At 36.8% G+C, this 15,585-nt stretch overlaps 1 protein-coding gene across 2 annotated transcripts in view; it reads left to right on the top strand.

Moving 5' to 3' along the window:
• hdx (highly divergent homeobox) overlaps positions 1 to 15,585 on the top strand; it is a 28,084-nt gene that overhangs the window by 7,465 nt on the left and 5,034 nt on the right. The window contains exons 5-9 of one of the 2 annotated variants that reach the window (XM_067456437.1): positions 2,733 to 2,786; positions 2,899 to 3,045; positions 8,701 to 8,893; positions 10,582 to 10,661; positions 10,744 to 10,830. In XM_067456437.1, the coding sequence (XP_067312538.1) occupies positions 2,733 to 2,786; positions 2,899 to 3,045; positions 8,701 to 8,893; positions 10,582 to 10,661; positions 10,744 to 10,830 (561 nt within the window). The remainder of the gene's footprint in view (positions 1 to 2,732; positions 2,787 to 2,898; positions 3,046 to 8,700; positions 8,894 to 10,581; positions 10,662 to 10,743; positions 10,831 to 15,585) is intronic. The other variant, XM_067456438.1, reaches the window with a different exon arrangement.

Raw genomic sequence — 15,585 nt, 5'->3', positions numbered from 1 at the left:
CGTAGAACACAAATGAAGATTTATAACTCCAGCCGTTGCTGTATAATGCATGTCAATGTTTTTTTTTGGGCCACTATGAGAGTAAAAAACACATACATACGAATCCATATTAAACCCTGCAGCTTGTGATGATACATTGATGTCTTAAAACATGAAACGATCCGTTTCTGCGAGAAACCCAACAGTATTTTTTTGTTTATTTGTTTATTATTGTTTTATTTATCAAGTGTTCCCATCCGTCAGTACTTCCGTCCAAGAAGGTCAAAACCCGGCGCAATCATAGATATATCTATATATATATATAGATTCCTCATTAGTGCATGCACGGATTGGTCGAATGAGGAATCTATGTACATATTTCTATGATCGCGCCGGGTTTTGACCTTCTTCGACGGAATTACTGACGAATTGTTTTTTAAATTAGAGAAGGAAAAACTGTGGACTAGGCCTAAATCGACCAAATCATGCAGACTGCGACGGACAGAAAATTCAAACATTCACATATAATTCTTCTAACTCAATATGGCTTATCACTTGAAACATGTAAGTAGTAGCAACTTTACAAGTCAGCTCGCTCTAATGTTAACCTAGATAAATGTGCGCACATTTCTGTATTTGTGTGGAGAGAGTGCTTACTGTGTGACATACCGGCGCTGAAGCCAAGATTATAGCCCTAGTTAAACTAAACTACACATGTTCTGTCTTCATGCAACAGATATTCTCTGCGTCATCTTACAACAGTTCCCACAGGAGCGATTTATTGATTATCAGGACAGAATTTGCTAATCAATGACTGAATTCATCAATTAATTTATCAACTAACTATTCGTAAACGTCCTGTTGCATTCTACATGTTGTGACTTCTGGGACGAGGTGATCTGAGCCGCTAACAGGAGCTCTTGAAGCTCCGCCCTCTTCTGGAAAGGGGGCGGGGACCAGCAGCTAATTTGCATTTAAAGGGACACACACAAAAAACAGCGTGTTTTTGCTCATTCTCAAAACTTGACAATTTTAATATGCTATAAAAGTGATCTGTGGGGTATTTTGAGCTAAAACGGGTATACTTTTATTTATGTAATCTCACAGTAACAACATGTTGTGCTTTTGTACAATAAAGAAGCACGCAATAAAAATGAACGGAAACCAGCATACAAACTGACCCGATTTCTGACTGCCCTGTTTAAACCTGTCCTGTCATATTTTTTCCAACAATTTCTTTATTTGTGAAAAATACTGTAATATGACTACATTAAGTTGCCATCTAAAGTTAAGTCTATTTAATTTTGAGATTTATTTTGTAATTATTTTTCATATGATTTATTTCTAATAAAAGCAGCCATCAAAAAAAAAAAAAACTATATCGGTCGACCACGTTCAGAGACACACACATCTTTGTGAGCCTCACCCGTGCTCTTTTCCCATTGTAGTACAGCCCTTTTTTGCTATTAATGGCTGTTAATTTGGTCAGGGACAATTCACAGTTGAACAAAAATGAATTTGACATTTTCTAGGAGATTAACACTTAATCTCATGTTGATCGATTAAGAACAATTAACTGAATACATTTCTTTGGTTTCTGTATTTAATTTAATCTCAAAATTATTTTGAAAGCATTAAAAGACATTTTTTAATGTCTTTTAATAGTTTATTTTTGACAGTTTATTTTGTGCAATATATATATATATATATATATATATATATATATATATATATATATATATATATATATATATATATATATATATATATATATTTTTTTTTTTTTTTTTTTTTACCATAAATTAGTAAAAAAAAAAAAAACTCAGTTAAAACATTTGGTATCAATAATTTATGTTGATACAGCATCGGTATCGCAATTATTCCTCATTATTTTTGCACATTCGCCTGCATGTCTAAATTAGAGAGACAAGCACGTTGCTGAAAGAGTCACACACAGGCTGTGTCTTACAGGGTTAGTTCTCCCAAAAATGAAAATCCTGTCATGAATTCCTCTCCCTCATGTCGTTCGACACCCGTCAGACTTCCGTTCATCTTCAGACACAGATGAAGATATTAGTGTTGAAATCCGATGGCTCAGAAAGGCCTTCATTGACACCAATGTCTTTTCCTCTCTCAAGACCCATAAAGGCACTAAAGACGTCGCTACAAAGCCCATCTCACTACAGCGGCTCGACAATCATTTTATGAAGCGGCGAGAGAAGTGCACAAAAAAAACCCTAAATGACTTATATAGTGATGGCCGATTTCAAAACAAAGATTCAAACCGTTATGAATCAGTGAATTAAGCCAAAATCACGTGATTTCAGCAGTTTGACACGCAATCCGAATCATGAATCGATTCACTGATTCATGACGGTTCGAATCTATGTTTTGAAATCGGCCCATCACTATATAAGTCGTTATTTAGCTGTTGTTTTTTTGTGCACAAAACTATTCTCGCCGCTTCATAAAATGATTGTAGAGCCGCTGTAGTGAGATGGGCTTTGTAACGACGTCTTTAGTGCCTTTATGGGTCTTGAGAGAGGAAATGACATTGGTGTCAATGAAGGCCTTTCTGAGCCATCGGATTTCAACACTAATATCTTCATCTGTGTCTGAAGATGAACGGAAGTCTGACGGGTGTCGAACGACATGAGGGAGAGGAATTCATGACAGGATTTTCTTTTTTGGGTGAACTAACCCTTTAATTCCTGAAGGGCCAAAAGAACATGTTTTCCTTTGTTTGTCTTTAGGTATCGAGTAACATGTCGGCTCCCTGGCTTCATACTAACTCCCGGAAAAGAACGGTGAGTCTCTCAAATATGCTGATGCTTTTCTCAAGAACATATATTGGGCAGAGATCATTTTACTGTCAGTTTCTGATGATGGCTTTTAATAAAAGGTGTAGTGTTTATTAAGCTGCAGGACAGGACGCAGTTTAGCGACAGAGACTTGTACACACTGAAGCGCTACTGGGATAACGGCATGACCAGCTTGGGCTCTCTGTGCAAAGAGAAGATCTCCGCTGCAGCCAATGAACTCAGCGTGGACACCGAAATTATCAAGGTTTTCTGTGCAGATATCACCACTTCTTTTGCATCTAAACAGAAACACACACTGCAAAAATTACTTAGTATTTTTGTCTTGTTTCTAGTCTAAATATCTAAAAATTCTTACATTAAGAAACATTTACTAGACAAGTAAAAATTATTGTCTTGTTTTGGGAAAAATAACTCAAAATTAAGAGAGTTTTTGCTTAAAATAAGATAAATAATTTGCCAGTGGGGTCAGTAAAATAATGTTGTTTTAAGATTATTTTGATTACGCCATTAGCAGATTATTTAGCTTATTTTAAGCAAAAACTCTCCTAATTTTGAGTAATTTTTTCACAAAACAAGACAATTACTTTTGCTTGTCTAGTAAATGTTTCTTAATGTAAGAATTTTTAGATGTTTTGACTAGAAACAAGACAAAAATACTAAGTAAGAAAAGCATTTTTTGCAGCGCAGCATACTACAGTGTTTTGCATTGATTTTTCCCTCGCAAACAATTACACTATTCACAATTCTAGAAGAAAAAAAAAAGATTTCAATGATCTAATTGGCTGATGGGTTTAGTAGTTTGTTTGTTTCTCTGGCCGATATGCAGCGGTCGTGGACTGTCGAGTAGATGCGGCACAAAAAGGCGAAAGGTTTTGCTAGCTGTCTTCATCTGAATGTGCATCATGTCAGTGGCCTTTATCAAAAGTACTGTTCATTGCTTTACAATGTACATTTCTTAGGAATAAAACCATTAAAAATCATTAAAAAAAATTAAGGGATGATTTTATGAGAGTAATGTCTCTCTCTCTCTCTCTCTCTCTCTCTCTCTCTCTCTCTCTCTATATATATATATATATGTGTGTATATATTTATATATATGTTAATGTTAAAAAATTAACACCAAGAAGTGACATGCAGAGACGATATCTCTGCCAAATTTGGTTTGTGTCTAAGTTTTTAATGACTATTTTTCTGTATTAGCATAAAGCATATTATAATCTCAATCAAAGATTTTGTGGGCACTGTTTAAAGTGCCTCTAATATGCTATTTTAAAGGCTTCTAATGTTGTTTTGGAGGACTCCTACAACAGGTTTACATGCATCAAAGATCAAAAAACACTTAAGCCGCTTTTCCAGATTCAGGTTGAACCGAGCCAATCCAGGCCAGCTAGTGCATTTCTGGTTTATTTTTTTTCCGTGGGGCTGATAACGCCGGCTCTTTACTGATGATATGAGATGTAAATAACGGCCGCATTAGAGAAAATGATCAGATATTTAGATATTTATTTGCGATTACGTTGCTCAAATGTCGCACATAGCCAGCTACAGAGAAACTGGTGGCCAGGCAACAAGTGAGCAATCCTGACTGATGTAACATTAAAGTTCGCAGAACAAATCTTGCTCCATCCTTTATCTTTACTCACAGTAGTAAGAACAACAAACAATCTGCATTAATAGACTCAGTTTAAGGTGATAGCGGCCCACAGCTGATGAGCAGAAGTACTTCAGTAAGACAGTAATAGCGTGAGTTAGTCAGAAACTTACACAATATAAAACACAAAACTACATATTTTGAACACCCGGTAAAAAATATATACATCAATAATTATTGTGATTCTGAGGAGCAGCTGGTCTAAATAAACTGGTACTGACCCATCTTTCAAGAGGAAGAGTTTTGCGAACGTTTATGCGGTTTCAGAGTAAATTTTTTATTTTGTAAGACAACTTAATTTGTCGAGCACTTTCGACTTTACAACTTTGCAAAACGTTTACATTCACAAACAGATACACACTGCATGAGAGGGAATGCCATAATAGAGGCGGTGTACGTTTGCTTGAAATCGCTGAAGGACGTGTCTTAAATTTAAAATAAATTAAAAAAAAAGTACAATATCATTTTTATTTATTTATTTCTAAATCTGCCTTACATTAGAATTAAGGGATATTTATGCAAAAAATAATCCTGTTGTTAGTGACCCAGCCGGATCTCACGAAAAATGCGTATAAATAGTACGAGTGTGCAGTTGTCGTGGAATGTATACGCCAAAACTCATTTTGCCGTGCATATGATACGCTGTTTTTTACATGCATATGATACGCATTTTATGGCGTATTATACATACGAACCCCCCACCCCACCACCCTAAACCTACCCAAGAGAGCGTGTCATATATACGCCAGAAAGTGCGTATCATATGCACGTGAAAAACAGCGTATCATATGCACGGCAAAATGAGTTTTGGCGTATACATTCCACGACATTGCACACTCGTACTATTTATATGCATTTATGTGTGATCAGGTTGAGTGACCGTACTGAGAATATCACATGGATATCTGCAAAAAAAAAAAGCAACTTGAAACTCTTTCAACAGGGTTCCCGCGGGGTCTTAAAAAGTCTTAAATTCAGAAAGTTACATTTAAGGCCTTAAAAAGTCTTAAAAACGCCCAGATTTTCATCCTAGGTCTTAAATTTAATTTACCAAAGTCTTAACTTTTACTTCCGTTCAGAAACAAAACCTTTTAGTTTTCTTTACCCGACTGCTTCATGCATTTTTACTCCTTACACTTTTCCTTCAGCTTTTCAGAAAGCTGCGATTGGCAAACGGAAAGCAAGAAATTACCGTAATAAACCATATTTTGGCAAAAAGCGCTATTTGTCTTTAAGGATTTTTTTTAAGCGCGCCAAATGTTGAGGATTTACAGGTCAAATAGCGCTTTAATATGCTGGCGCCAACACTCGCATTCTAATAGGGTTAAGCGTAATGTATTCTGATGTATTTGATCTGACTGGGTGGGCAGCTGTCAATCTCAGGCCCAACCGTAGATCCGCCCCTATCATAGGTTGGTTGTTTTGTCTGGTCTGCACTTGTGTCTACGCGCGTTTTCAAAGAACATGGGTCTTTGCACACTGAGTCCGATATTTTCGCATGCGTTTTTTCATATTCGTGATCCGAAAAACTCGTCACGCACAGAGATCTTGCACACTGAGTCCGATGCTTATTTATTAATGAATGTGTTACGGAAAAAAACGCAAAACAAGACAAAGTGACGTCTAGTGAGGATAATTTGTTTGTCCTGAGGAGATAATGGGTTCATCTAACGTTACTCCTGTGATCGCGTAGAGAGGAGAGTTTCCCTATCAAGCGGGATTATCCAGATCGACCGATTCAAAGTTGCAGTTTCAGTGGCTCAGTTTGATACTTTGCTAGCGATACTGGAGACATATTTAAAAGAAGACCACTAATTTCTGTGAATCAATTGATCCCGAACACCTGGCAGTATGTCTATGGATCCGATCACACACATACACACACAGACAGACAGACAGAGCTTTACAGACCCTTACGAAACAAAAATATATTGCAATATATTTGAAAATATCATGCAATATATTCACATATAACGTTATGGGATTTAATATTTATATTTTCCAATATATTGCAATATATTGAAAGCGGCCATCATTTGTATATTTTCCAATATATTGCATGAATATATAATATATTTTATAATGCCATCAATATATTATTCCGTATATCAAAATATATTTCAAGAAAATATATTGGTAAATATATTTTCCTTTCGTAAGGGGAGACTTGATGTGCTATAATTATAGCTGTGATATAATAATATTTGTAGCATTTTTGCTAGAATAATATGTATGGTGGCTCTGAGTTGTCAAAACATCTCAAAATGCGTTTTTACGGATGCGAAAACGCAGAAAATCGAACCTGTTCCAAAATGTTTTTTGACGGACGAAAGTTTCGGAGGCAGTGTGCTAGCGTTATTGACATAACGTGAGGTCGAATTTATTTTTGGAAGTGCGTAAATTATTATTCTAGCAAAAATACCACAAATAATATTATTATATCACAGCTATAATTATAGCACATCAAGTCTCTGTAAAGCTCTGTGTGTGTGTGTGTGTGTGATCGGATCCATAGACATACTGCCAGGTGTTCGGGATCAATTGATTCACGGAAATTAGTGGTCTTCTTTTTAATATGTGTCTCCAGTATCGCTAGCAAAGCATCAAACTGACACTTTTAATCGGTCGGTCTTGATCCCGCTTGATAAGGAGGGGAAACTCTACGCGATCACAGGAGTCTCTCCACATCTCCTCAGGACAAACAAATTATCCTCACTAGACGTCACTTTGTCTTGTTTTGCGTTTTTATCCCCGTAACGCATTCATTAATACGCATCGGACTCAGTGTGCAAGATCTCTGTGCGTAACGAATTTTTCAGAATACGAAAAACCGCATGCGAAAATATCGGACTCAGTATTTTGATATCAGTTTCTGAGTTTATTTAATGTTTCTATAACTGAATCAATAAAAATAGAATGTTTGAAAGTTTCTGAGATCATTTATAATGCTTTTAGTAATGCGTCGTGTTGGTCTTAAATTTCACTCATAATGGTCTTAAAAAGGTCTTAAATTTAACTTACTGAAACCTGCAAGAACCCTGTTCAAAAAAACCTGCACATATGGCAGAACAGATAAAAACTACATGACATGACTGCATGAGAAATACATGTGCTACTTAAAGAGCTACACATACAGAGTGTTTAGTGATGTACAGATTGTCTGTAACAGTGACAAATTCACCATGGAAAACATCCTTTCCCTTGTAATATCAAAATGAATTAATTAATTATTGAGCTTGGCGACCAGCAGATATGTGTATCAACTGAGACCAATACTCATTTTATTGAGAAGGCATTCTGATTTTTGTAACTTTGATGTGAAATGTACCCTAAATTATAGAATGAGGCAATGAGCCGAAAGTATTAGTAGCACACGTGTTATTTATAATTCAGGGGGAGGGGACGTTCTCATTCTAGAAAGCATTTGATTGGACAAAATGCACAATTTCTCCAGTGCATTGAGTCGTCAGATTTTCTGGGTCCCTGCTCCCAGAGGAGAGAGAGTTTAGGTAGAAGGATATCAGTAAATCTTCTGATTGTCAATGTTTAGAAGTACACCATACACAAGCATAGCCAAAAGCATCCAAACCTGAATTTGATTTCAAGAGGTCTTTAATTAATGTCCAAAGTAACTGTTCTTTTACAAGGTCATTCATGAGCCAGTGGCTTTATGGATAAACAAAGATTCACACATACTTTAAAGGTTGTAAAAGGGGTACACTGCAAAAAATGCTTTTCTTACTTACAAATTATTGTCTTGATTTGGGGAAAAATAACTCAAAATTAAGAGAGTTTTTGCTTAAAATGAGCTAAATAATCTGCCAGTGGGGTCAGTAAAATAATCTTGTTTTAAGATTATTTAACTGGCAGATTATTTATCTTATTTTAAGCAAAACCTCTCTTAATTTTGAGTTATTTTTCCCAAAACAAGACAATTACTTTTGCTTGTCTAGTAAATACTTCTTTTTTTCAAACATTTTTAGATGTTTGGACTAGAAACAAGACAAAAATACTACGTAAGAAAAGCATTTTTTGCAGTGTAGTAAAAGTGTTTGCTTGTTTATTAAAGTACAATTTGACCCAATCTTCCAGACTCTCCTGCTTCTCATGTATAGTCTACCTACAGGTCAAACCCTCATAAAATGGTGCCCTATCTCACTTTATTCTCGAATTATATTGCATCAAAACCCTTTATTATATATACGTTGTTCATATGTTGTTTCCTTTTTTTAAATCTGTATTTGACAGACGTGGATTGGTAACCGCAGAAGGAAGTACCGTTTGATGGGCATTGAAATTCCTCCGCCTAAAGGAGGGCCAGTTATGTTCCCAAATCCAGCCGTACCTCATTCACCTCACATCCTTGAAGACGACTGTCAGACTCCAGAACTAGGAGAGGCGGGCGAACACAATGATGTGGACTCACTCTGTTTTTCTGATGGTGGGCTAGATTTTCATGCTATTGACATTACATTGATGATTAGATTGATGTAGAGCTGCACAATTAATCGTAAAAGATTGCGATCTCTATTCAAACACCCACGCAATGTTATTCCTAAATGACAGCGTTTCGCCTGTGTCTATAAATAACAATTGTATCGATTTCATTGTTGCACCAGTAGGTGGCAGCAAGTGACAGTTAAAATGTATTTATCATTGAATCATTAATTCGAGGTTTGATTCAAAAATGCGCATTCATCAGTAATGAAACAAGACTTTATGAGTGAGTCATTGAATCATTCACTCAAGAGATTAATTTAAAACGTTGATTCATCCAGTAATGAAACACGTGAAGTCTTTATGAGTGAGTCATTGAATCATTCATTCAAGAGTTTCATTCAAAAACACTGATTAATTCAGTAATGAAACAAGTGAAGTCTTTGTGAGTGAGTCATTGAATCATTCATTCAAGAGATTCATTCAGAAACGCTGAATCATCCATTAATAAATCAAGTAAAGTCTTTATGAAAGAGTCATTGAATCATTCATTCAAGAGTTTCATTCAAAAACACTGATTCATCCAGTAATGAAACAAGTAGTCTTTGTGAGTGAGTCATTGAATCATTCACTCAAGAGATTAATTCAAAAACACTGATTTATCCAATAATGAAACAAGTAAAGTCTTTGTGAGTGAGTCATTGAATCATTCACTTAAGAGATTAATTCAAAAACGCTGAATCATCCAATAATGAAACAAGTAGAGTCTTTGTGAGTGAGTCATTGAATCATTCACTCAAGAGATGAATTCAAAAACACTGATTAATCCAATAATGAAACAAGTAAAGTCTTTGTGAGTGAGTCATTGAATCATTCACTCAAGAGATGAATTCAAAAACACTGATTCATCCAATAATGAAACAAGTGAAGTCTTTGTGAGTGAGTCATTGAATCATTCACTCAAGAGATGAATTCAAAAACACTGATTCATCCAATAATGAAACAAGTAAAGTCTTTGTGAGTGAGTCATTGAATCATTCACTCAAGAGATGAATTCAAAAACACTGATTCATCCAATAATGAAACAAGTGAAGTCTTTGTGAGTGAGTCATTGAATCATTCACTCAAGAGATGAATTCAAAAACACTGATTCATCCAATAATGAAACAAGTAAAGTCTTTGTGAGTGAGTCACTGAATCATTCACTCAAGAGATGAATTCAAAAACACTGATTCATCCAATAATGAAACAAGTAAAGTCTTTGTGAGTGAGTCATTGAATCATTCACTCAAGAGATGAATTCAAAAACACTGATTCATCCAATAATGAAACAAGTGAAGTCTTTGTGAGTGAGTCATTGAATCATTCACTCAAGAGATGAATTCAAAAACACTGATTCATCCAATAATGAAACAAGTAAAGTCTTTGTGAGTGAGTCATTGAATCACTCTTTGAAGCACTCATCACACTGCAGCAATTCATATTTTCTCAGAACCTCTAGTAAATTACTTGTTAAATTATTTAGGACTAGTTGTCTGTTCTGAATTATGGGAGAATCGTGATCTCTATGGAAATCATGATTCTCAATTTATCCAGAATCGTGCAGCTCTACATTCATAATACAGGAAACTGTAATGTTTCAAGCCATTTTAATGTGTAGTAATTGTACTTTTGCCTTTTTTCTTTTTGAAGATGGAGGCAGTGATTATTATCTAAAAGAAAATGATGATATGAATGATGAATCCGATAGTTCCACCCCTGCTAAACACGTGGTATGAGCACATATTCATAAACGTCTTAACCCAATTCTGTTGCAATCTTTGCTAGTAACTCAAACATAAAACTTTCTTTTAGAAAATTGAAATCATCGAAGAAGAGGATGATGACGATGACATGTTGACCACAGAGATGGAACAGATGCAAAACCTCTTAGAGTTCAAGGTACACAGAGAACCATGAGATAATGAAGAACACTACAACATGCCAGGACAAATTCATTTAGCCCTGTATGCTTTCATTGAAAAACCCACAAAAAAACACTTTTTTTAATGTGATTGTCATGTAAAGAAACACAGGCCTCTGCTTTGTGTTCTTCCTCCAACAGCTTAAAGGGATATTTCATGCAAAATGTTCCAAACCATGTAAGCACGTATTTCATCTGCAGAACACAAATTCATACTATCACAAAGGTTTAGTCATGACATCACACTGCAAAAAAGTGCTTTTCTTACTTAGTATTTTTGTCTTGTTTCTAGTTTAAACATTTAAAAATTCTTAAAATGAGAAGTATTTACTAGACAAGCAAAAGTAATTGTCTTGTTTTTGGAAAAAATAACTCAAAATTAAGAGTTTTTGCTTAAAATATGCACAAGTCAAACAGAAAACAAGATTATTTTACTGACCCCACTGGCAGATTATTTAGCTTATTTTAAGCAAAAACTCTCTTAATTTTGAGTTATTTTTTCCCAAAACAAGGGGATGCCATCGCGCGTGCATTTGTTGACATGACAGCCCTGATAGCCCTGAACTAGTGATGTGCGGGTCGTCTCATAACCCGCGGACCCCGTATGTCTATTTAATGGTCGCGGGTGCGGGGCGGGTTGTAAAAATATATACAGTGGTGCGGGGCGGGCCAAATAACTTCATAAAAGCGTCCCGTGGGTCGGTGCAGCACTAACAGTTCCCCTGAACACTGCAGGAGGAGTTCACATGCAGCTGTTCTTCTGGCGGCGCCTGTGAAATGTCTTCATCCCAGGTACAGTCAGTGGCATATGCTTCAGCAGGTCATATGAATATAATTTCATGGGTTTTATTTTTTTCAAACGCCGAATAATCACGATCTCACGTTTACAAGCCAGCGTCATTACAGTAGTCTATTGGTTACCGTTTTACAGAATCTATATGATACTTCAGTTCAATGTTTGAGTGGTAGGTAATCACCGTAACAAGCAGGACAGCATCGGTCGGGCACGCCTCCTTCAGCTCACGCCGACGAGCAAACGCTGGTCACATGTTGATCCTCGTCCTGCCTTTAATCCCATCACTTTTTCGTTTCCTCTTATTGCTTTCCTCCAACAAAACCTTTTCTTTCTTATTTGTCTGTGCTGCTTCGGACATGACTATATTATCCGACGAACAAAGTTGGGCTCGCACGTCCGAATGTAAGGAAGTGTGTGTGTTGGTGGAAGTGACGTATATGCCGTAAAGCAGTCGAATTTTGTAGTTCTTTTTGTTCTCGGGTTCCTACCCGAAACCCGAAGTTTAAAAGTACGATTAAAAACGATACAGACCCCATCAGGCTATGGCAGACGTGTCATTCAACCTGTTGTAAGTCGATGGATCATCACAAGAGTCTTGAAAAATATATTATGAAGGTTGAAAAGTTACCTAGTGCTGCTTTAATACAGTCTTGTTCAAAATAATAGCAGTACAATGTGACTAACCAGAATAATCAAGGTTTTTCGTATATTTTTTTATTGCTACGTGGCAAACAAGTTACCAGTAGGTTCAGTAGATTCTCAGAAAACAAATGAGACCCAGCATTCATGATATGCACGCTCTTAAGGCTGTGCAATTGGGCAATTAGTTGAATTAGTTGAAAGGGGTGTGTTCAAAAAAATAGCAGTGTGGCATTCAATCACTGAGGTCATCAATTTTGTGAAGAAACAGGTGTGAATCAGGTGGCCCCTATTTAAGGATGAAGCCAACACTTGTTGAACATGCATTTGAAAGCTGAGGAAAATGGGTCGTTCAAGACATTGTTCAGAAGAACAGCGTACTTTGATTAAAAAGTTGATTAGAGAGGGGAAAACCTATAAAGAGGTGCAAAAAATGATAGGCTGTTCAGCTAAAATGATCTCCAATGCCTTAAAATGGAGAGCAAAACCAGAGAGACGTGGAAGAAAACGGAAGACAACCATCAAAATGGATAGAAGAATAACCAGAATGGCAAAGGCTCAGCCAATGATCACCTCCAGGATGATCAAAGACAGTCTGGAGTTACCTGTAAGTACTGTGACAGTTAGAAGACGTCTGTGTGAAGCTAATCTATTTTCAAGAATCCCCCGCAAAGTCCCTCTGTTAAAAAAAAGGCATGTGCAGAAGAGGTTACAATTTGCCAAAGAACACATCAACTGGCCTAAAGAGAAATGGAGGAACATTTTGTGGACTGATGAGAGTAAAATTGTTCTTTTTGGGTCCAAGGGCCACAGGCAGTTTGTGAGAAGACCCCTAAACTCTGAATTCAAGCCACAGTACACAGTGAAGACAGTGAAGCATGGAGGTGCAAGCATCATGATATGGGCATGTTTCTCCTACTATGGTGTTGGGCCTATTTATCGCATACCAGGGATCATGGATCAGTTTGCATATGTTAAAATACTTGAAGAGGTCATGTTGCCCTATGCTGAAGAGGACATGCCCTTGAAACGGTTGTTTCAACAAGACAATGACCCAAAACACACTAGTAAACGGGCAAACTCTTGGTTCCAAACCAACAAAATTAATGTTATGGAGTGGCCAGCCCAATCTCCAGACCTTAATCCAATTGAGAACTTGTGGGGTGATATCAAAAATGCTGTTTCTGAAGCAAAACCAAGAAATGTGAATGAATTGTGGAATGTTGTTAAAGAATCATGGAGTGGAATAACAGCTGAGAGGTGCCACAAGTTGGTTGACTCCATGCCACACAGATGTCAAGCAGTTTTAAAAAACTGTGGTCATACAACTAAATATTAGTTTAGTGATTCACAGGATTGCTAAATCCCAGAAAAAAAAATGTTTGTACAAAATAGTTTTGAGTTTGTACAGTCAAAGGTAGACACTGCTATTTTTTTGAACACACCCCTTTCAACTAATTGCCCAATTGCACAGCCTTAAGAGCGTGCATATCATGAATGCTGGGTCTCATTTGTTTTCTGACAATCTACTGAACCTACTGGTAACTTGTTTGCCACGTAGCAATAAAAAATATACTAAAAACCTTGATTATTCTGGTTAGTCACATTGTACTGCTATTATTTTGAACAAGACTGTATATATATATTTTTAGATATTTTGACTAGAAGCAAGACAAAACTACTTAGTAAGAAAAGCATTTTTGCAGTGCAGGGTGAGTAAATGTTAATTTTTGGGTGAACTCAAGGAATTTAAGGGTGTTTCTGACTGCATGCATGGCAAGAACTTTAAAATGCTTTCTTTCCCACCCATCCCCACAGTTCTCGCTGGGTGTCCTGCTGTTACTTTGTGCAAAACAGCTTTCAGATTGCAGGTCCCATCCACTCTTTGAAGAGTATTAAGGCACAAGAGGTTGTTACTAGAAGCTGTCCCACTGTACTATACAATCGATCCCTTGGTTCCAGTGTTCCTGAGCAGCTCCTCTGACACTTTAGGGAATATGTGGCCGCCATTAGCCCTGAGCATGTGGTTATTGATGAAGCATCATTGATGAAACATTTGTTAGTCTCCCATTTTATGCATAGGTCCAGACGGCTGAGGCCTTTCTGTCCAGAATGAGTTCCTTCCTGGAAGGGCTAACAGGCTTCCCAATCAGCTTTGGTTGAATTTCTATGACCCTTAAAGGGTTAGTTCACCCAAAAAGGAAAGTTGTGTCACTAATGACTCACCCTAATGTCGTTCAACACCCGTAAGACCTCCGTTCATCTCCGGAACACAGTTTAAAGGGATAGTTCACCCAAAAATGAGAATGTGATGTTTATCTGCTGACCCCCAGTGCATCCAACATCTCGGTGTGTTTGTTTCTTCAGTAGAACACAAATGAAGATTTTTAACTCCAACCGTTGTTGTGTGACACTCATATAACCATGTGAATGGGTAACAACTCTATGAGAGCAAAACAAACACATGCTTGGACAACATGCACAAAGAGCCCTGTGGCTCATGACGACACATTGATGTCTTAAGACACAAAACGATCAGTTTGTGTGAGAAATCGAACCATTTTTATATCATTTTTTACCTCAAATACAACGCTATATCAACAGCCTGGAACGCGCGTCACTTCCGGTAAGGTCAATATACACGCTCTGGCGTCGTTTACGTGTAAAGACATCTCTTCCGGTATACACAAGCTGACGTAATTTACACCAGCGCCAGAAGTGAATCTTATACACGACGCCAGAGCGTGTATATTGACCTTACCGGAAGTAAAGCGCTATAATATATCAATGTGTCATCATGAGCCACAGGGCTCTTTGTGCATGTTGTCTATGTTTTTTTTTGCTCTCATAGAATTGTTACCCATTCACAACATGCATTATATGACCTACACACACAGCAATGGCTGGATGCACTGGGGGTCAACCTATTGTAAGTCGATGTATCATCACAAGAGTCTTGAAAATATATTATGATGGTTGAAAAGTTACCTAGTGCTGTTTTAATATATATATATATATTTTTAGATATTTTGACTAGAAGCAAGACAAAACTACTTAGTAAGAAAAGCATTTTTGCAGTGCAGGGTGAGTAAATGTGAGTAAAAACATCACATTTTCATTTTCGGGTGAACTATCCCTTTAAGATATTTTAGATTTAGTCCGAGAGCTTTCCGTCCCTCAAATGAAAACATATGTATGGTATACCGTCCATGTCCAGAAAGGGAATAAAAACATCATCAAAGTAGTCCATATGAGACATCAGTGGGTTAATTAGACTCTTTTAAAGCATCGAAAATAC

Source organism: Pseudorasbora parva, chromosome 11 (assembly GCF_024679245.1).
Source record: "Pseudorasbora parva isolate DD20220531a chromosome 11, ASM2467924v1, whole genome shotgun sequence".
Lineage (NCBI taxonomy): Eukaryota > Metazoa > Chordata > Actinopteri > Cypriniformes > Gobionidae > Pseudorasbora > Pseudorasbora parva.
Note: the sequence above shows the minus strand (reverse complement) of the source record. Positions and strands in the feature narration are given on the sequence as shown.